This window comes from Myotis brandtii, unplaced genomic scaffold, assembly GCF_000412655.1.
Source record: "Myotis brandtii unplaced genomic scaffold, ASM41265v1 scaffold986, whole genome shotgun sequence".
In the NCBI taxonomy this organism is placed as follows: domain Eukaryota; kingdom Metazoa; phylum Chordata; class Mammalia; order Chiroptera; family Vespertilionidae; genus Myotis; species Myotis brandtii.
In genome coordinates, this window is record NW_005372102.1 from 83,998 (window position 1) to 105,737 (window position 21,740).

At 45.0% G+C, this 21,740-nt stretch overlaps 1 protein-coding gene across 3 annotated transcripts in view; it reads left to right on the plus strand.

Moving 5' to 3' along the window:
- The first annotated feature begins 237 nt into the window (after nucleotides 1–237).
- KIAA0232 (KIAA0232 ortholog) overlaps nucleotides 238–21,740 on the plus strand; it is a 45,594-nt gene continuing 24,091 nt past the window's right edge. For all 3 annotated transcript variants that reach the window (XM_005886402.2, XM_005886403.2, XM_005886404.2), the window contains exons 1-2: nucleotides 238–724; nucleotides 15,460–15,597. In XM_005886402.2, the coding sequence (XP_005886464.1) occupies nucleotides 497–724; nucleotides 15,460–15,597 (366 nt within the window). In that variant the 5' untranslated portion in view covers nucleotides 238–496. The remainder of the gene's footprint in view (nucleotides 725–15,459; nucleotides 15,598–21,740) is intronic.

Genomic DNA, 21,740 nt, shown 5'->3' on the forward strand with positions numbered 1-21,740 from the left:
AGCACAAGCACAAGAATATAAATTTGAGTTTTCCTTTCTTTTAAAAGATATTAAAAATTTTAAAGTTTAAAATGTTGTTTAGCTTAAATGTCAAAGATTGTAGCAACAAAAAAATCTGTTCTAAGATACCAAAAGTATTTCAATAAAGAGGAACAGTTCATTTGGATATTTTCAAAAGATCAGTAACTTCATTTCTATCTCTATGTAACGCCTACCTTTCTCTCTCTCGTTCTTGTAGGTTCTGCCGCAGACTCACATTCGGCCTCCATGGGGAATTAGGAGAGCAGCCCACCTGCTTGTGTGCTGCCGGGATGCTGCCGCCCTGGCTCTGCCTGCAGAGGGGAGTTCTGGGCTAGATGCTGATGCCAGCAAGACCAATGCTCACCCTCCAGGCCCCGCCTCTCTCCCCGCTCCCGGAGTGAAACCCCTCCGACACCAACAGCACGTCAGCCACGGAAAATGCTTTGCATCCTAAGGAAGTCTGCCACCTGAATTCATGCGCCCTGTCTGTGCAGTTGTGGATGGTGTACCACCTGAAAGCTCCTCCGGCTCTTACCCAGGCCCCGTATCTGTCTCTGAAATGTCTCTGCTGCATGCTTTGGGTCCAGTGCAGACCTGGCTGGGACAGGAGCTGGAGAAATGTGGCATCGATGCCATGATCTACACGCGGTATGTCCTCAGTCTCCTGCTGCATGACAGCTATGACTACGACCTGCAGGAACAGGTACGTGCCCCTCTGAGTGTCGTATGGAAATCCATGACGGTTTGCACCCTGGTATTTCTCTTCCAAGGGCGCTCGCATACTCTGGAGCGGGGTGTGACTGGCGTGGCCCTGGACTTCAGCCTGGAGCCTAGTCCCAGCACCACTGGGTCACGTCCGGGCAGACCTGCCTGGTCGCAGACTGGTGGCAGTCCGACGACCCGCGGCCTCTGAGGGCCTGCTCCCGTGTGGCTGCAGCTCGTCCGGACATGTCAGTCACTGCCTCAGTTCTCTGCCTCGCTCTCCACAGTGTGGGGCCGCGCTTTACCTGCAAGAATGGTGTGCGGCTGCTTATCCATCCAAGTGTGGTCCCAGGTCAGCGGGCCTAGTTTGCTAAAGCACATGACTTTGCCATAGTCATTGTGTTTCACCTGGCGAATTGGCCGTTACCACATATTGTTTGACTTAAGTGCTGAGCTTAAAGTGAGGAAGCAACCAAATCCAGGTTCTTGAGAAAAAACTCATCAGTCTCAGTTTCCCGGGGGAGCTCCTGAGAGGGTGGTCGGCCCAGAGGGAGTTGGAGTCACCACCAGCAGGCACGGGCTCTGGGTGACTTCTACGTACACATGTCACACAGAACGCAGTGTTTGGTGGGCAGTTTCTGTTGTTTTAAACCATGTTATTAACACAGAAGAGCCTCAGTCCCTCAGACACGGGGTTTCAGTTGCTTGGCCTGTGTCCCTGCTGGGCTCCTCACCCTTCCCAGCTGGACACACCAGTTCTGGTGCCTGCCACCTTGGCTGGGAAGAATTAGGTCAAACAGTTTCCAGGGGATTGACTTATAACCTAATTAGAGGCCCGGAGCACACATTCGTGCACGGGTAGGGTCCGGCTGGCCCCACCCCCAATCGGGGAGGGGGGGATGGCTGGCCGGGGGTGGGGCCGGCCAGGGGGAGGGGCCGTGCATGGTTGGCGGGTCGAACTCCAGTCGAACTCCTGTCAAACTTCTGGTCAAGGGGACAATTTGCGTATTACCCTTTTATTATAGGATAATGAGAAATGTGTTATTTTGGTCAAAATTTTATATAAGGATACCAAGGTTCTATAATTTTCCATTACCTTTCCAGTAAATGTAAAATATACTTCAAAGTAAAATGTTAAATCTATAAACATGGAAAAATTTTTATTTCCAGAAATGAGGGGGCTATTTCTCTTAACTCAAAAATCATGTACTCTTGGAATTGTCCTATATAATAAAACCCTAATATGCAAATCAACCAAATGGCAGAATGACCGGTCGCTATGATGTGCACTGACCACCAGGGGGCAGACACTCAACACAGGATCTGCCCCCTGATGGTCAGTGTGCTCCACAGGGGGAGCGCTGCTCAGCCAGAAGCTGGGCTTATAGCTGGTGAGTGCAGCGGCGGTGGCGGGAGCCTCTCCCACCTCCGTGCAGGCGGGTGGTAAGGAATGAGGGGTCCCAGACTGCAAGAGGGATGTCTGACTGCTGGCTTAGGCCCGATACATAGGGGAATCGGGCCTAAGCCAGCAGGTGGACATCCCCCAAGAGGTCCCAGATTGCAAGAGGGCGCAGGCCAGGCTGAGGGACACCCCTTCCCCCCTCCCAGTACATGAATTTTATGCACCGGGCCTCTAGTATATTAATATCAGTCTAAAATATTTAATAAATAGCCAATAAATTTGTTAGCACAAAGTATTTATGTACTAGGTGCTATAGGACATTAAAAAGGGCATAAAACATAGGCCTACTATTAAGATTATAGTTGAACACATCTCTGATGAGATGTGTCTGTGAGTCCTCCAGTTTTCTTAGTGGGGCCTTGGCATCAGAGGTCAGCGCTGCTCTTGGTGCCCGGCTGTGTTTGCTCCTCCCTCCAGGGTTCTGGTTCATCTTTAAGAAATAGGACATTCTGGAGTTACAAGGGGAACCCACAGGGAAGTAAAAGACCCCTAAACACCTCTTCAACTTAGCCCAGGGCGGGAGTGCCAGGTCCCATGCTGATGGGGAAGATCAAATGCAAATGATCTTGTTTTAATTAGAGGTGACCTAAGAGGCAGTCAACACCTCCATTACTTTGCCTTGACTGAAGGGGATGATGTGCTCATTGTTTCTCCAAAAAGAGAGTTAGGTCGAGGAGCCAAGGGAAATCTCTAGCAGGAGGATGAGAAGGGAAGGGCCTTAGCTCACCTGTGATTCAGACCCAGCTACCAATCACGTTCACCAACTATTGTGGACAAGGAAGGGTGCCACCTTTCCTGGTCTCGGTCAGGCTTCGGGGGCCGAGACCCTCAGCTGGAGGTCAGATGACTCCACTTTTGTTTATTTTGTTTTTGTTTTAAAATATGTTTTTATTGATTTTAGAGGGAGAGGGATAGAGAGATAGAAACATCAGTTGGCTGCCTCCTGCATGCCCCTACTGGGGATTGAGCCGCAACCTGGACATGTGCCTCAATTGGGTTCAGGGTTGACGCTCAGGCACTGAGACACACCGGCCAGGCAGATGACTCCACTTTTGGGTGCTCCTTTCATCACATCTTCCCCCACCCACACACCCAGTTCTTGAATTAGTTGAACCTGAACTTGAAAATGGCCGATTTTAAGGCCATTACTTCAACTACTGGCCTCACCTGCCCTGTTAATCTATTGTTTTTCCCATCTTAGTTAAACCCTCAAAGAGCTCCTGGGTTCTGAGAAACAGACTTTGAACATGACTTTGGTCTCAGCCGCCCAGGATGGTTAGGTAGGAAGCGAGGCTGACCGGCTGGTGGGGGCTGAGTAACTAAGGCAAACCTCTGAGCAGGGCTGCAAGTCCAGTGGCGTCGGCTGATGACTGTAATTCTAGAGAACAACCGCCTTCTGCTGTGTCACAGTAGCTTTACTTCCACACATTCTTTTTTCTTCTTTTCCTTTTTTCTTTTGGTCATGATTGCCATCCTCCAGTAAATGTATTCTCAGATAATCAGGAATTCACTAGCTATCATTTTTAAAATGAAATATTAACTACTCTCTAATGCAGCGGTTCTCAACCTGTGGGTCGCAACCATCGGAAAACATATAGCATTTCAGATATTTACATTACGATTCATATCAGTAGCCAAATTACAGTTATGAAGTAGCAACGAAAATAATTTTATGGTTGGGGGTCACCACAACAATGAGGAACTGTATTAAAGGGTCGCAGCATTAGGAAGGTTGAGAACCACTGTTAAATGCATTCTGTAAGGCCCAAGTCACCTTTATGAACCCTTTTCTGATAACTCCTAATGAAAACAATGTCATCTTTCAAACTTGGTCATATTTCTACTGCAGAGCTCTTCATTATAGTTATTACATGTATTGTCTTTCCCAGGAGATAAGAGTCTTATGGGCATAAATCACATGTTCTTTTTTTAAAAAAATTAAACTTGGGAGAAATAATTTCAAACATTGGGAGAATAGCAAGACCAGCACAAAGGACTCTGATGTAGTCTTCACTCAGTCAGCTAACGTTTTCCGCTTTTGCTGTCTTTCTCTCCTTTCCTTGATGCCCACTTATCCTAAATAAGCATATTTTCCTTACAATTGGACTTTCTCTTAGCCTTAGTACAATGATAAAATACAAGAAAATCAACATCACCACATGGTTATCTAATATACCGTCAATGTTCAGTTTTCATCAGTTGTCCCAATGTTAGAAATAATGTTAGAAATAAGGCGAGCCCCCCAAACCAGGGGTCCTGGTAGAGCACAAAGCATTCTCGGGAGCCAGACAGCAAGGCAACACCGTTACTCCTGCAGCAGGTGCGCACCAGCAGAGCGGCAGCAGCACACTGAGCCGCACGCTTTGTTCCTGGGCAGTGATCTGTCCCTCACTCTTCATTGGAGCTTAGGCTCCCAGTCTTGCGTGATTGGCTAATGTAAAGGGAGGGGTGGACCTTTGCCTTTTCTAAATGGCAGCCCCCGGGGGAGCTGCCAAGTCACTGGAACCAAATGATGTCTGCGAAGTCACGTGAGCCAGCGTGGCGGCTGCCTGCACTCCCTTCTTGGGCAGAAAAGATGACTTGTTTATTCTGACACCAACCGTGTCCTTCGTTGTCATTTCCCCTCATCTAGGATCCAGTGTGAGACGAACATGACCCCAGGGGCCCCTCTCCTAAACCTCCTCTAACCTGAGCGGTTCCTCCTCCTCCCTTTGTCGCTGGTGACTGACATTTTGTGGAGTCCCCCTTACTCTGGGTCCCTGTTTGCGGTCAACTTACCGCTCATGCAGGAGCGTTGCTGAGGCTGGAGCCGCTCCCCTCCTTGGCAGGCCCGCCTCCCCCAGCGGCCTGGGGACTGCAGGCGGCCATGCGGAGAGACTGAGCCTCACCCTCCATTGGGGATCCCACCTCCCTCAGTGGTTGCTTTGTGGTTGCAGAACGGTGGGTTTTCTAACAGCTCTCCCGCCACATGACGTGGATGGCGCTCTCCTGCTAGGCCTTCATCTTTTTAAACCAGGTGCCATCGCATAGGGACCGCCAGCGTGTGGCCCCCCCCCGCCGCTGCTCACGTACTGGGACCTCTGCCCCATGAAGGCAGGTGCTTCCCCGCCCCCACATGACGTGCCCACTTTTATACCAGAGAGTTTTGTTCTTGTTTGTTCTCATATAGAACAAATAATTGTTGGTGGAGGCCCTACGAGCGCTTTCACGTTGGGGAGCACGTGGTGGTAGAGGCAGGAAGCCCTGTGTCGTTGAGCTCACAGGTGAATCCGAGTGGAGCCCCACAGAGCACACGTGAATGACCGGCAGCTGCGTCTCGGGGACTGGCCAGAGCCTGGCCCTGTGCTCCTCAAACACACCTGTGTTCCCTTGTTTACAAACATTGTGTCGTCTCGCTTAAACACTAGAGGCCGATGCACACAATTTGTGCCAGGGGCTTGGCCCTCGCAGCCCGCTGCCTCGTGGCCCCGCCCCCCACTCCTGGGCCTTCCAGAAGGCCGTTCCGCCCTGCGGTCTAATTAGCATATTGGTTCTTTATTAGGAGGGCTAACAGGGAAGCTAGTGAGACCCTGAGGGTGGATGTTCGCTCCCTGTGGGAGGCTGTGCTGGGCTGAGGGTGCCCCGGCCCGAGAGGAAGAGGGCTCCTCTCACCCTCCTTGTGACCCAGAGCCTTAGTTTTCCTTTTTCCCTGACTCAGACCACCATCGAGAGTTTATTAAAATATTTCTTTAGTCTTTTATGGCAGTGTTCTCCGCCTCGGGAAGGCTTCACGCACAGGAGCCTGTGATTATGACAGACCCCGTGGCTCGGTCCGGTCCGGCTGAAAAGGGGAATCGTAAAATGACCGTGTGTGCGCTCATTCCCGTGCGCAGGGACGCAGTCAGCCCTCACCATCATCCCCAGTTGCTAGGTGGATAGTGGCTAAGTCACCTGCCCGGGGTCACACTGTTAGTAACTTCTGGCGCATTTATTGGTGTAAAAACCTGTAGTTTCAAGGGGTAAGGCTGGTTCGGTGGCCGCTTGATCTGGGGCCTTCGCTCGCAGCGGTGCCCATGGGAAGCGGCCTTCTCCGTCGCCTTCTCCTCAAGCTGCCCTGCTCCACGCCCTGCTGCAAGCCCCAACTGCCATGCGGAGAGCCCTCCTGCTGCCCCGCGCCCTCGGCGCCTGGTGCTGTCAGTGTCCTGATTCCGGCCATTCTGGGAGGTGTGCAGTGGTGTTGCACTGTCCTCATGAGCAGTTCCCTGCTGACATGCGGTGCAGTCTTCCCAGCTCAGGTCGTCTCTGAATCTGCTTTGCTGACGTGTCTGCTGAGGTCAGTGTAGGTTGTTTTCTTATTCTGAGTGTTTAAGAGTTTTTTTGTATATTTTGGATAACGGTCTTTTATCAGATGTGCCTTTTGCAAATGTTTTTCCCCAGCCTGTGGCTTTTCTTCTAATCCACTTGACATTGTTGTTCAAAGAGCAGTTTGTATTTTAATGACGTTAAAACTTACTCATTTTTTCTTTGATGGATTATCCACCAGTTATTTTTATAAATACATTTTTATTGATTTCAGAGAAGTGAGAGGGAGAGAGAGATAGAAACATCAATGATGAGAGAGAATCATGGATTGGCTGCCTCCTGCACGCCCCACACTGGGGAGCCCACAACCCAGGTATGTGCCCTGGTCAGGCATCGAACCATGACCTGGTTCATAGGTCAGTGCTTAACCACTGAGCAACACCGGCCGGGCCATCTTAACCATTTTTAAATGTGCAGTGTAGTGGTATTAAATACATTCATAAATGTTGTGAAACCATCACCACCACCCATCCCCATAACTCTTTTTCATCTTGTAAATAGAAAAAACTGTCCCCATTAACAGATTTCCTATTGTTTTCTTCCCTTGCTCCTGGCCATCACTATTATGCTTCCTGTCTTTATGATTTTGACCACTCTCTGTTCCTCATATCAGTGGAATCAGACAGTATTTGTCTTTGTGGCTGGCTTATTTCACTGAGTGGTCGGGTTCATCCATGTGTCAGAATTTCTTTCCTTTTTAAGCTGAATTTCATTCCATTGTATGGATATGCCACATTTTGCTTATCTATCCATCCATCGGTGGACATTGGGGTTTCTTCTCTGCTTTAGCTATTCTTTTGTAAATAATGCTGCTGCGAACATAGTGTGCAACAGGCATGTCAAACTCGCAGCGTGGGCCGCATGTGGCCCACAACAAATATTTTTGCGGCCCAGCCAATATAACGGTATGTAAGAAATATTTTAATAAAAATTTCATAACTTAACTTTTACAATATCCTGTTATACATAATTATTAATAGTGAACTACACCGTTCGCTAATGACTGATGACTATAATCGTGTTGCCTTCATTTCCCTTACGTGCCTTATACGCAGGCGCACCATTTCTCTCCACTAATACCAGCAGCGAATATTTTAGCAGTGATGGCCACGTCATTAGTCTTGTACTGACTTGTTTGGTGTGCACAACAGTAAATATTTCACTTTCGGAGAACAAGAAAAATAGGTTTATTTGTGTTAGGCTTATTAATTTGTGCAGTTATTCAGTGTCTGGTAAGTTAATGTTCAATAAAAATATTAATTTTTATTAAATGTCCTATTATTTTATGTTAATGATTACTCATTTATTTCAGCCCTTTGAATTCAGCATGTCTCTATCAAAATAAACCTATGTTTCTATGAAAATTGAAGCTTTTGTTTTTTTGCAGCCCACATACACTTAAAACTTGTTTATTTGGCCTTGTTAGCCTTTCAGTTAGACATGCTTGGTGTACAAATTCCGAGACCCTGTTTTCAGTTTTGGGGGTATATACCCGGTAGTGGAACCGCTAGATTATATGGCAGTTCTACTTCTGATTTTTTGAGGAACTGCCAGCATTGCTCCACGTGTATTTCCACCGACGGTGCATGGGGTTCCCATTCCTTCATGTCCTTGCCAGCACTTGTTCTGATTGGTGTGAAGTGGTGTCTCTTTATAGTTTTGATTTTTGTTTTTCCTAATGATTAGTGATATTGAGCATCTTTTCGTGTGTTTATTGGCCTTTGTATATTTTCTTTGGAAAACTGTCTTTTTAAGTCTTCGCCCATTTTTAAAATCTGGTTGCTGTTTTTCTGTTGTTGAGATTTAGGAGTTCTCTGTATATTCTGGATATTAACCCATTATCAGATATAATATGCAGATACTTTCTCCCATTTTGTGGATTTCCTTTTCACTATTTATAGTGTCTTCTTTTTAAAATTCTTTTTCAATTACACTTGACATACAATATTATATTATTTTCAGGTGTACACCCCAGTGATTAGCCATTATATACTAGTAACGTACTAACTGATCATTTCAATAAATCTAGTGCCCATCTGACACCATACATGGTTATTACAATATTATTGACTGTATTCCTATGCTGTGCTTTACACTCCCATGACTATTCTGTAACTGCCAATCTGTACTTCTTAATCCCGTCCGCCACATTTCCCACCCAGCCCCCAACTCCCCTCCCATGTGGCAACCATCAGTCTGCTCTCTGTATCTATGAGTCTGTATCTGTTTTGTTTATTTGTTTATTTTGTTCTTTAGATTCCACATATAAGTAAAATCATACAGTATTTCTTTTTGACCGGAATCGAACCTGGGACCTTTCAGTCCGCAGGCCGACGCTCTATCCACTGAGCCAAACCGGTTAGGGCTATTTTGGTTTTTAGATTCATTTGTTCATAGGTATGTATTTATTGCCGTTTTATTTTTTCATATTTTTTATTTCTTTCCCCTTCTTCTTCCTCTTCCTCTTCCTCTCCTTAAAGAACACCCTTCAACATTTTATGTAATACTGGTTTGGTGGTAATGAACTCCTTTAGCTTTTTCTTGTTTGGGAAGCTCTTTATATGACCTTTGATTCTAAATGACAGCGTTGCTAGATAGAGTGAATTGGCTTAAGCTGGGGAAAGAAGTCTCATAACTGAACCGAAGTAGGGAAGTAGGGCTGGCCCAGCTGGTTCTAGTCTGAGCTTCAGGTGCCTCTGGGCTTGTGCCCCACACCTCTGTCTGCCTCCCTCTGTCAGTGGGTTTTGCAGCCAGCTCCCTGGGGATAGAGGGCAAATGACAATGAGGACAACATATCCCCCCCCCCCCACACACACACACACTATCTGAAGGATGTGTTCCCTACATTCCCAGCAATAAAACTTTTAAATTTATTTTTTTGCTTATTTCTGATTGGTCACATGCCTCTCTCTGTGCCAATCTTGAATTAAAGGGATGAAACACACTGATTTGTATTAAGCCAGTTGGGACCCGAAGACGGAGTGGCATTAATCCCATTCAAACACATCATGGTTTTAGGTTTTCAGGACGCTGGTGGCAGGAAGGTGTGGGAGGCGGGGGTGGATGCTGAGTGGCGGACAGCAGGCGTCACTGACGTCACTGTACCAGCTGTATTCCAGAATGTCGTGTTCCTTTTCTTCCTCCAGTTCCCGGTTTCCTTTTTGATAGAAGAAGCAGGGAAGTCAATCAAGACCGTAGCCTTACGTTACCTTACAGCAGTGTCTGAGAGTACCACAGCTTCTCCTGTGGAGAAGTTCTTCAGCCATATCTTCGAAGTTTTGGTACTTAGTAATTGTGCTCTGTCTTTAAGATGGTGACTTTGAAAAGTCATACTTGATTTTACTGAGTTTACTTGGTAAACATTTGGCACATGTCTAATTGTATGTTTATGTTTTAATGAGTACAGCACAAGAGACTGAACACAGTAAAATAGAAACACGTGGACCCTTTTCAAAATTACTGTGTTTTTTTTAAGATCTGTTTATTAGTTCAATGTTATTGGTTAAATAAAATGATAATACATTCACACAGTACTTGAAGCTAGAAAAAAGTAGACTAAAGGAGCTCTCAAATATAGTAAGTGGAAAGAGCAGAATGCAGAAAAGTATATCTATTTTTTGTGTAGATTTTGCTATAAACTTGATGTTTCTTAATGAAGCCAACCTAAAATTACAAGGTAAAATAGCACTTATATACAGAATTCATAATGTAGTAAAGTAATTCTAACAGACAACATTGTTTGAATCACAAATAAGTGGCATTATACATTTTTATTCTGTCAATAGTTAAAGATAAAAAAGTTAAAACGAAGCAGAACCCGCATTCCCACACAGACCTGCAGCGGTGTGTTGCTCAAGCTCCAACTGCAATTCCAGTCGCATGTTCCGCCTTGGCACAGGGCGAAGGCAGCTTCCGCGTCTCAGAACCTGTGTGACTTCCATTGAGATGCATCCCCTGACTTCCGCGTGGGAATGGTGCCTCTGCAATATAATGACATGCTGAAAGGCAACTATCCAGAGAAGAACCCAACAGAATTTTATAAATGCCTCTAAGAATACTGTATTCAGTGAAACTCATGCCTGGGAGCTAATATTAGTAATTTGGCAGTATATTTGTGTGAAGATACTTTCAAAGATGAAATACATTGAAAGTAGATGTCCATACAAAAACTTGTATGTGAATATTTATGCAGTATTATTCATGATATCCAAGAGGAGGGCACAACCCAAATGTCCATCAGTGGATGAGTGGATAAACAAATGTGCTACATCCATGCAATGGAATATTATTCTATATAATAAAAGCCTAATATGCAAATCGACCAAACAGTGGAACGACCGGTGGAACGACCGGTCACTATGACGCGCACTGACCACCAGGGGGCAGACGCAGGAGCTGCCCCCAGACCAGCCAAGGCGGGTGCCAATGGGGGCCCCACCAGTCGCCCCACGGAGAGAGGCGACCGGAGGTAGCGGTGGGGGTGGGGGCGGAGCTGGTGCCAGGCCAGCCAAGGCGGGTGCTAGCAGGGCCCCCCGATAAGCCCCGCCAATCGCCCCACAGATTGGCCCTGATTGCCGGCCAGGACTAGGGACCCTACCTGTGCAAGAATTTTGTGCACCGTGCCTCTAGTTCAGTCATAAAAGGAAATGAAGTACTGACACAGGCCACAACATGGATGAGCCTTCAAAACATCACTAAGTGAAAGAAGCCAGACACAAATGGACATATATTGTATGATCCATTGACATGACATGTCCAGAATAGACAGTCCATAGAGACAGCAGATTAGTAGCTACCAGCGACTCAGGAGAGGAATGGGAAGTGACTGCTAGCAGGTGCAGGGTTTCCTGTGGGACCGTGAAAATGTTCTAAACTTAGATAGTGGTGATTGTTGCACAACCCTGTGAATTATTCTAAAAACCACTGAATACACACACTTAAAAGAGTAAATTTGATAGTATATGAAGTATATGTCAATAAAGCTATTATTTAAAAAATGAGCATTAACAGATGAACATTTGTAATTGATTTTGATGATAGAGAACACTAAATTGGAGCCCTGATTAAGCAACTGTTATTTACCCCAAAAAGAATTCCATTCTTCTCATTAGCAGACCAGTGTTCAAAAAAATGTACTGAATTATATTTTGAATTCTATCAATAAATGTGAAATTTTATGTTCTTTCTCTTTTTGGTAAAAGTAACTTATTATCCCCTTGATTTATCCTCTTGACTTACGAAGTTTAAAGTATTTGCTGTTTTGCCTTTGGAGAAAATGTGCGCTAGCCCTGGCTTCAGCTCATTGCTTCTGCCTGTTACTCCCCTCATTCCAGTCCCAACTCTGTTCTCTCTTTAAGACCCCGCTTCAGTGACCCTTCCCTCTGCAGGGAGCCTTGCTCACCAACCAGGCCAAGGAAAAACGTGGCTTTTTTGTTTTCTTAGTGCTTTCCACAAACCTTTCTAACAGCAGCAACCATGCATAGTTGTTTGCTCCCAGGTCTTTATTCCACACTGGACCGTGGGGCTCTGGCAGGCAGGGACTGGCTTGTGTGCATTCCTGTAATCCCTGGTGCCACAGAAGGGAGTGGCAAGAAATACTCACAGTGATGAATAGCAAGGACCTGCAACCGAGATTACTCTACCCAGCAAAGCTATCATTTAGAATTGAGGGTCAGATAAAGAGCTTCATAGACAAGAAAAAGCTAAAGGAGTTCATCACCACCAAACCAGTATTACATGAAATGTTGATGGGTACTCTTTAAGAAGAAGAAGAAGAAGGAGATGGAGAAGGAGGAGAAAAAAATAGATTAAAATATATGAACAATAAAGTTGCAGTAAACATATCTATCAACAATTGAATCTGAAAATCAAAAACTAACAAAAAATCTAATGAACAAAATAAACTGAATAATAAAATAGAATCAGAGGCATGGAAACATGGAACAGACTAACAAATCTCAGAGGGAAGCGGGGTGGAGGGGTTGGAAAAGACTAACCAAAGATCTTACATGCATATATGCATTACCTATGGACACAGACAATAGGGTGGGGAAGGTTTGGGATTGGGCGGGAACCGGGTGTAGAGGAGTAATAGGGAGGGGGAAGGGGAACATCTGTAATACTCTCAGCAATAAAGATTTTTTAAAAATACATACATGTTTAAGATGTTTGGTCTGTATTGTCAGGCTGCCCTCCAGAAGAACTGACTGCATGTCCATGTGAATTTTGAAAGTCTCTCTGTCTGTGTAATGAAACTTTATTAGGAGCCCAGCCAGGCTCCATCCCCAGTGGGGGGTGTGCAGGGGAGTGTGCAGGTGGTAGCCTCATGCCTATCAGTGATTCTCTCTCATCACTGATGTTTCTCTCTCTCTCCCTCTTCCTCCTGAAATCAATAAAAATATTTTTTTTAAAAACTATTAGGACCTTTGAATGTGTGCTACCTCTGCTGGACTATAATATAGCTTCTGTAGAGAAATCTATAATAATAAAAGCATAATATGCTAACTAGACCTGACAAAGCTGGGGCTATGAGGGAAGCCCAGGTCCTGGGTGCTGGAGGGAAGCCGGCAGCCGGGGCAAGGAAGGCCTACTCTTGCACGAATTTCATGCATCGAGCCTCTAGTATGGTTATAAGGCTCAGTAAAGAGAAAGCCAATCTCAGAGCTCAAACAGAAAGGAGTCCTGCTTTGAATAATTACACAAATAACTTTCCCACCATGTTTTATGTACTGTGAACAACAGAGAAAACTAATAGTTCCCTTGCCTTCAGAAGCGTTGAATCTCCATTGTTACGTTCAGTACTCTGTGCCTGTCTAAGGCCAAGCCCTATCTCCAGAAGATATCATTGATAAGAATCGCAGGTTTCAGGTGTAGCCCCGCCAAACACTCAGATAGTGGAAACATACTGATAGTTCTTCCTTGGCCATCACACACATTTTCCCTTGGAAAATGGAATAGACACCACTCAGCCAGAAAAGGTGTTTTTCAGGTCATTAAATCTGCAAACATGCCTAAGAAATTAAGTAAAAGGATGCTAATTCTGGTGAGTGTGGAGGGAGGAGGGACCTTCTTGCACTCTTATCTGGTGGCATAAAAGTAGATTGTATTGTTTCAAGTACAAACTGGTTTAGACAGTTGATGGCGTATTATTTGATCTTAAAGATCTTTTGAATGAATTATTCTTATGCTTTTCCTTTATTCCATCTCATTCATGTATATCTATTTCCTCAGGGCCCACTGGAGGTCAAGTACTCTTCTAGATAATTTTCTTAATTTTGACATTGTCTCTCTAATCTTATTTTCCTTTGTCTCTCCACTGGTTTTACTCATAATTTATCAAGTAAAGGCTTTTAAAAGACAGAACAGCCCTGGCTGCTGTTGCTAAGTGATTAGAGCATTGGCCTGAGAACCAGAGGGTGGAGAGTTTGAATCCTGGTCAAGGGCACGTACCTGGGTTGCCAGTTCGATCCACAGCCCTGGTTGGGCGCACGGGGGAGGCAGCCAATCTGTGTGTCTCTTTCACATTGATGTCTGTTCCCTCACCTCTTTGCCTCTCCCTCCCTCTGCCCCCTCTCTTCTTCCCTCCTCCACTCCCTCCCTTACCCCTTACACTCTCTCTAAAAATATGTGGAAAAATATCCTCAGGTGAGGATTAACAACACAACATCAACAACAAAAGACAAAACAAAGCAAATCGATAATATTAAATTTTGACAGTCCCAGTCTAAGGAAATAGCTAAGTAAACCTAATATCTTGGAATATTATGTAGCCCCAAAGAATTCGTAGTAACATGGGGGTAATGTTCACACTATAATAAGTTAAATCAAATGCAAAATTATACAAGTAGTGTGAATTCAACTATGTGTTTTAAAGCATAAGAAAAAGACCAGATGAAGCAGACCAGATTGTTGTAGTGTTCACTGGCGGTAGGTCATGGGTGATTTGCCTGCTTTCTTCCTACTTTTCAGATTTCCTTCAGATTCTTATAATGGGCATAAAAATAGAGGGGAAAATATACTTCAAATACTAACAAAATATTTTGTATCTTTTTTGTTGTTGTTAATCCTCAATCGAGGATATATTTTTTCCCATTGATTTTTAGAGAGAGTGAAGGAGGGAGGGAGGGGGAGAGAGAAAAGAACATCAATATGAGAAAGATACTTCAAATAGTTGCCTCCTGCACACAACCTGGCCAGGGATTGGACCCACAACTCAAGCACATGCTTTGACCAGGAATCAAATCTGAGACCCTTCAGTCCTCAGGCGATGCTCTAATCACTGGGTACACCTGCCAGGGCTCTGTTTGGTTTTTTTTAGACTACAAGATATAGAGATAGGGATTTAATTATTTAACTGTTAAATCCTGAGCACTCACTATTGAAGCGTGGGAAGTATAGAAGAGAGGACACTGAATTGTGTATATAGTTTTGGACTCATACTAAAATGTAAGTAATACTTGAATTTATATACAAACTAGAGGCCCGGTGCATGAGTTCGTGCATGGGTGGGATCCGGCCGGCCTGCCCCTATTGGGGTGAGGGGGCCAATCGGGGGTGAGGCCGGCTGGGGGGAGGGGCTGTGGGCGGTTGGCAAGCTGGCCTCACCCCCTGGTTGAACTCCTAGTCGAGGGGACAATTTGCATATTAGCCTTTTATTATATAGGATGTCTGAGTTGTTGATTAGCATTTGCTATAAATATGTGGGTCAGATTTAGTAAGATCATAAATAATAAATCATAATCAGTAATCTCAGGAGTAGATACCAAACCAATGGATCATCCTGAAGTGTTCTGATTGATAGTGTTCTGTGGTCACTTGGTTAGTGTGTACCAGTTTATGAGTTAATATGTTTAGTAGGGGGATGTATGTGCGAAAGAGTGTATGGAACTTGTTATTTACACTTGGTCATTGAAACTTGTCCAATCTTACTTTAGGAGAATGACATCTTCCTGGGCTGGGAAAAAGGAGCTTACAAGAAATGGGGAAAGAGTAAGAAGAAGTGCTCAGATCTAACTCTGGAAGAGATGAAAAAACAGGCTGCTGTCCAGTGTCTTCGATCTGCATCTGATGAAGTCAGTTTGTATTTTATTTCTGATACCTAAGAAGAGAAAAGGGGTGTTTAAAGTTTACAAGTATAACATCTTCACTCACAAACCTTAGAAAAATTATCTACTCGTTATCTTACCACTGTAACATAAACATTATTATATTTTTCTTTATGGTATTTATATAATGTGTTCTTTTATATGTATCATTGTAATTAGAGTATACACAAAAATGTTACATCCTTTTCTCCATTTAACATATAGAACATCTTGTTAATATTTATCTTTATTCTTTTTAGTGGCTAAGTTATATTTCATGAAATAATATTCCAACAACAATATAATATACTTCTTATTGCTGGATATTTATCTTACTCTTGATTTTATTTTTTGTTATGCTCTCCAGGATATTTTCATGTGTGACTTTTTCCTTGGTTTATATTATTTCTTTTTTAAAAAAATCTTTACCCAAGGATATATACATATATTTTTAAAAATATTACTGATTTTTAGAGAGAGGAGGGGAAAGGGATAGATAGAAACATCTTTAAGAAACATCTTTAATCAGTTGCCTCCTGCACGCCCCCTGCTGGGGATCAAGCCAACATCCTGGGCATGTGCCCTGACTGGGATTTGAACCAGTGACCTCTTGGTTCATAGGTCAGTGCTCAACCACTGATTCACACTGGCTGGCTCAGGATATGTTGTTTTTTTAATATACTTTTATTGATTTCAGAGAGGACGGAAGAGGAGAGATAGAAACATCAATGATGAGAGAGAATCATTGATTGGCTGCCTCCTGCTCGCCCCCCACTGGGGATGGAGCCCACAACCCAGGCATGTGCCCTTGACTGGAATCGAACCTAGGACCCTTCAGTCCACAGGCTGACGCTCTGTCCACTGAGCCAAACCAGCTAGGGCGAGGATATGTTTTTATTGCTTTTAAGAGAGAGAGAAACATCTATGTGAGAAAGAAACATTGATCAGTTGCCTCCCATATGCGCCCTGACTAGGGATCAACTGGCAGTGTTTTAGTGCACGGGATGATGCTCTAACCCAATGGTCGGCAAACTGCGGCTCGCGAGCCACATGCGGCTCTTTGGCCCCTTGAGTGTGGCTCTTCCACAAAATACCATATGTGGGCGCGCACATACAGTGCGATTGAAACTTTGTGGCTCATGCACAGAAGTCGATATTTTGTGGAAGAGCCCCACTCAAAGGGCCAAAGAGCCGCATGTGGCTCTCGAGCTGCAGTTTGCCAACCACTGCTCTAACCAATTGAGCCACCCAGCCAGGGCTATATCACTTCTTTTGTATATATTTCTAGAAGTAGAATAACAGTTATCTAACATTTTAAAAACTGTATTTGCTTCTGATTTATAAATTTTTGTTTGTATATTAGAAAATGTTATGATTATTTTCTTAATCTTTTAACATTTCATATAAAATACTTCTCTTTTCCTTCAACATTCTGAAATAACAAAATAATTTTAGAATGTAGTCATTTGTTTAAATTAGTACTATTCTTGTTTTATTACACACTGTATGATGCAATCTCTGAGATCACAATTACTTAGAAAATTATTTTACTTTACCATTGAGGTAGTGTAAAATTACCTTTATAATGCAAAAGTAAATGGAAAGTTAGAAAAAGCAGTTCTCAAGTGGTAGAATGTTAGCATTTTTTCCACCTTCAGCGAGTTCTCACTAAAAATGGGTATAATTTATTTTATTTCTTAAGTTACTCTAGGCTTTCAATATTCTTTTTTTTCCCTGTACTTTATATTGTTTCATTGAATGATTTATCTGTTCACGCACCAATGCCTCAGTATTTTACTTTGTGGTATTTTTTTTTTAATTGATTTCAGAGAGGAAGGGAGAGGGAGGGAGGGGGAGGGGGAGAGAGAGAAACATCAATGATGAGAGAATCATTGATTGGCTGCCTCCTGCCCGCCCCCCCCCCCACTGGGGATTGAGCCCAGGCATGTGCCCTTGACCAGAATCAAACCTGGGACCCTTCAGTCTGCAGGCTGACACTCTATCCACTGAGCCAAACCAGCTTTAATACCAAGTGTCTTGGAGAGGGCCTCTTTGGATTGAGGTAACTAGGTGTTCTGTTTGCTTCTTGGATTTGAGGGTTTAATTCTTTCCATAGGTTTGGGAAGTTCTCACGCACTATTGTTTGAATAGACTCTCCGTTCCATGCTCCCTCTCTTCCTCCTGCAGAATTCCTATAATTGTAATGTTGCTTTTTCTGATGGAGTCAGATAGTTCTTGTAGAGCTCTTTCATTTTTCTTTATGTCCAGGTCTCTCTCCTTCCCTCTGTGTCATTTCTAGATTCCTGCCTTCAACATCACTAATTCTTTCCTCCATCTAGTTGGCTCTGTTTTCTATCTCAGTAGTTCACTCTTAATGTCTTTAATTGCATGCTTCATTTCTGAGATTTCTGATTGGTTCCTTTTAAGTTTTAATCTCTTCAGTAAAGTACTCGTTTTGTTCACTGATATGCTCTCTGAGTGCATTGAATTGCCTGTCTATTTTCTTGCATCTTGTTGATTATTCTCAGAACTGCCATCTTGAAATCTCTGTCATTTATATCACACATTTCCATGTGTTCCAGCTTGCTTTCTGGGGAGTTTTCATTTTCTTTCTGATCATCCTTGTTACTGTGGTTATTCATGGTATTTGGTTCTTCTTTGCTTAGTTAGGTCTTTGCGTTTATGTCTGTCTATATTAATGAAGAGGTCTTCCTACTGCGTTCCAGTAGATGGTGCTGAATCGCAAGGTTTTTCACTCTGTGACCTCCTAGTCCAGTGGTTCTCAACCTTCCTAACGCCGCGACCCTTTAATACAGTTCCTCATGTTGTGGTGACCCCCAGCCATAAAATTATTTTCATTGCTACTTCATAACTGTAATGTTGCTACTGTTATGAATCGTAATGTAAATATCTGATATGCAGGATGGTCTTAGGCGACCCCTGTGAACGGGTCGTTTGACCCCCAAAGGGGTCGCGACCCACAGGTTGAGAACCGCTGTACCTAGTCTTAACCTCCACAGCTTCCTAAGACACTCTGCTTCGTGGGGTTTGCTTTACTTTCACTGTAATGGCGACCCCTGACCTCCATGGTGCCCCAAGCACCCCTCCTGGGCATCAGTCACAGAGGGAAACTGCAACAGCTCCTGGTTTACAGATAATAGGCTCCTGCACCCAACTGCACGGGCAGCAGGAGGCGAGGTGTGGGAGTTCAAGCAGTGGCAGGCTCTGCGGTCTGCTTTTGTTTGAAACACTGCGCCTTGCCTGACAGTGGAGAGCCACACGGCAGAACCCTGTGCTCTGCCAGCGTCTCTGACCCAGACACTGTTCGCTCCCTTGCAGCTCGCCCCGCTGGGCTGCCCCGTGCCGCGCTCTGTTCCTCCCGCCGCGAGCTCCGGGCTGCAGGGCTGTGTCTGCGCGTCCCTCCCTTTTCCTCTCCTGGTTTATTCCCAGTTGCCCACCTTGATGTTTCAGTGCTTGGGTCTCTCAGGTGTGCATCTGTGCTGGGCAGGGATTTCTTTGTTGAATTATAGTTGATTAACTGGTTGACATTTCAGTGGGAGAGGCCAAGGGCTCTCTCACGCCGCCATTCCTCTGATGTCTCTCTCTCATTCTTGAATGCCCTGTGGATGTGGTATACTATTAAAATGTAATTTTTAAGATTATATAATAGTTTATATTATAATTGGGAAAGCAAATAAAATTTCTCATTAACAGCTCCAAATTAACAATTTGGAGCACCTGCCAGGAGGGAGGGGACGATGCCCTTTTTGCTTCTCACTTGCTATTCCGATAGCCCAGGCGTCGAATGATTAGCATGCGCGCACGTAGGATGCTGCGATGATCAAGGACAGGAAGCAGACGCCGGTGGGTCAAGCTTGCTTTTTCTATTTTTAAATATATTTTCATTGATTTCAGAGAGGTAGGGAGAGGGGAGAGAGATAGAAATATCAATGATGAGAGAGAATCATTGATTGGCTGTTTCCTGCACATGCCTCACTGGGGATCGAGCCCGCAACCCGGGCCTGTGCCCTTGACTGGAATCGAACCCAGGACCCTTCAGTCTGCAGGCCGATGTTCTATCCAGTGAGCCAAACCAGCTAGGGCTAGAGCTTGCTTTTAGGCACAGAGCTAAGCAGTAAGTTCCTTGTTTCTTGGCCATTATATAATGAGAGCAAGTCTGTATACTTCTATGTTGTATTACTATCCAGGACAACTAAATCACAGGTGTGTGGAGGAGACAAAGAAAGAGAGAGAATATCTAGTCCCAGGTTGTGTGACAGTTGTAGCGTGCAGACTGTTAAACAGTCAGCAGCCTTGGTGCTGAAGGCAGAGGCAGAGGCGACGCCTGAGGCTCGGAGCTCTGCCCTGGGACTGGCACTGGCTTCAGAAACATAGTGACATAGGCTTGTGTGCAGAGCAGCGTGCAGCAGCGCATGTCAGCTGACGCTGGGGTTAGGTTCATGATCTGGAGGAAGTGGAATAAAACGGCCAGCTCATCCCACCTTGAACATTATGGTAAGCAGTCTTTCCAGTGGCATTGTGTAGGAGGAGCGGTGTTTATGACTAGTCGCTGCCATGGTCTGTAAGAGTGTTTTTAAGGAAAGAATAATTCTCTTTTGGCCCATTTCCCAGTCTCCCTCCGTCCTGTCTCCCTAGTGAAAGTGGTGAACTGATGTGGATAGAATTAATTATCGTTTACAATTAACTGTTTTCATGTAATCTTGCTGCTTAAACTGCTCAAGCTGTGGAACGCCCGTGTTTCTTGCTTAGGATGTCGGTAAAACTTGTGCTGAGTCATTTTGTGTGAAGTCAGTGGGGTGAAGTTCTATTTTTAGCCCCTGCAGGCCCAGGAGGGCGAGGGGGGAGCAGTCCCGTGCACCTGTTCGGTGCTGCCCACCTAGAGAGACTCAATCCCGTCTAAATACTTTCGGCCACAGAATAAGTACAAGGTTGCTACGAAATACGCTCACTTTTCTTGTATCTGGTGAAAGACTTTTCTTTCCTCTAGGGAGAAATAGAAGTTTTAAAGTTTAAAAGTCTCCATAAGTAAAAGATTTTTTGCTCGTGCCTGTTGGCAACATTCATTTTTCTTTAAAGGTTGCCTCTTATTCTTACCCTCCCAATTTCAGACACTTCACGCTCTCTCCTCCCATTTGACCCTGTTTCTGCACAGAGACTAGGATCTGGTCCATGACCCTTAAAGGGAAACGGAGACAGCGCCGGCCTGCTCTCTGTGCTGCTCCTCGTGGCGGTCATGAGGGCTCGTTTCAGAAAGAAAAATCACCGTGTTTTCTTCAGACATGAGCTCCTCAAGGACTCAGATGAACTTTTTGTGATTTTTCTTTTTTAAATAACTGATGTGTTTTCTTTTTCTTTTTAAATTGATTTTAGAGAGAGGAAGGGGGAGAGAAAGAGAAGGAGAAGGAAACATCAGTTGGTTGCTCCCTCACACACCCCAATCAGGGACCACAACCTGGGTATGTGCCCTGACCAGAAACCAAACCCTCTGGTATGTGGGGCGAGCCACCCGGTCAGGGCTGTGGTTTTTCTTTATATTGAACTAGAGGCCCGGTGCACGAAATTTGCGCACTGGTGTGGCGGAGGGAGAGGGGGGTCATCCCCTCAGCCCGGCCTGCGCCCTCTCACAGTCTGGGAGCCCCGCGATCAATTGCCCTGAAGAGGTAGGTCCTGCCCATCTGGCCAGGGCTCTGCAATGGATCACCCCCACAGAGGGAGGCCCAGGCTACCTGCCACAGTGCTGCCAGCCAGGTAGCCTGGGCCTCCTACTTTGGGGCAATCATGGAGCCCCCCCAGATTGATCGCCCTGCCAGCTGATGTCTTGGGCCTCCCTCTGCGGGGTGATCATGGGGCAATGGCGGGCCCCTGACGAATCGCATTACACCCGCCTTGGCTGGCCTGGAGCCAGTGGGTGTCATAGCGTGGTCGTCTGGATGGTCCGGATGGTCATTCTGCTGTTCGGCCATTCGGTCAATTTGCATATTATGCTTTTACTAGAGGTCTGTTGCAGGAAGATTCCTGCAAGAATAGGGCTTCCTCGGGCCGATTGCGCCACCAAGCCCCGCCGCCCAGGGCCGCACACAGGGGTCCCACCCGCCCAGGGTCACAAACAG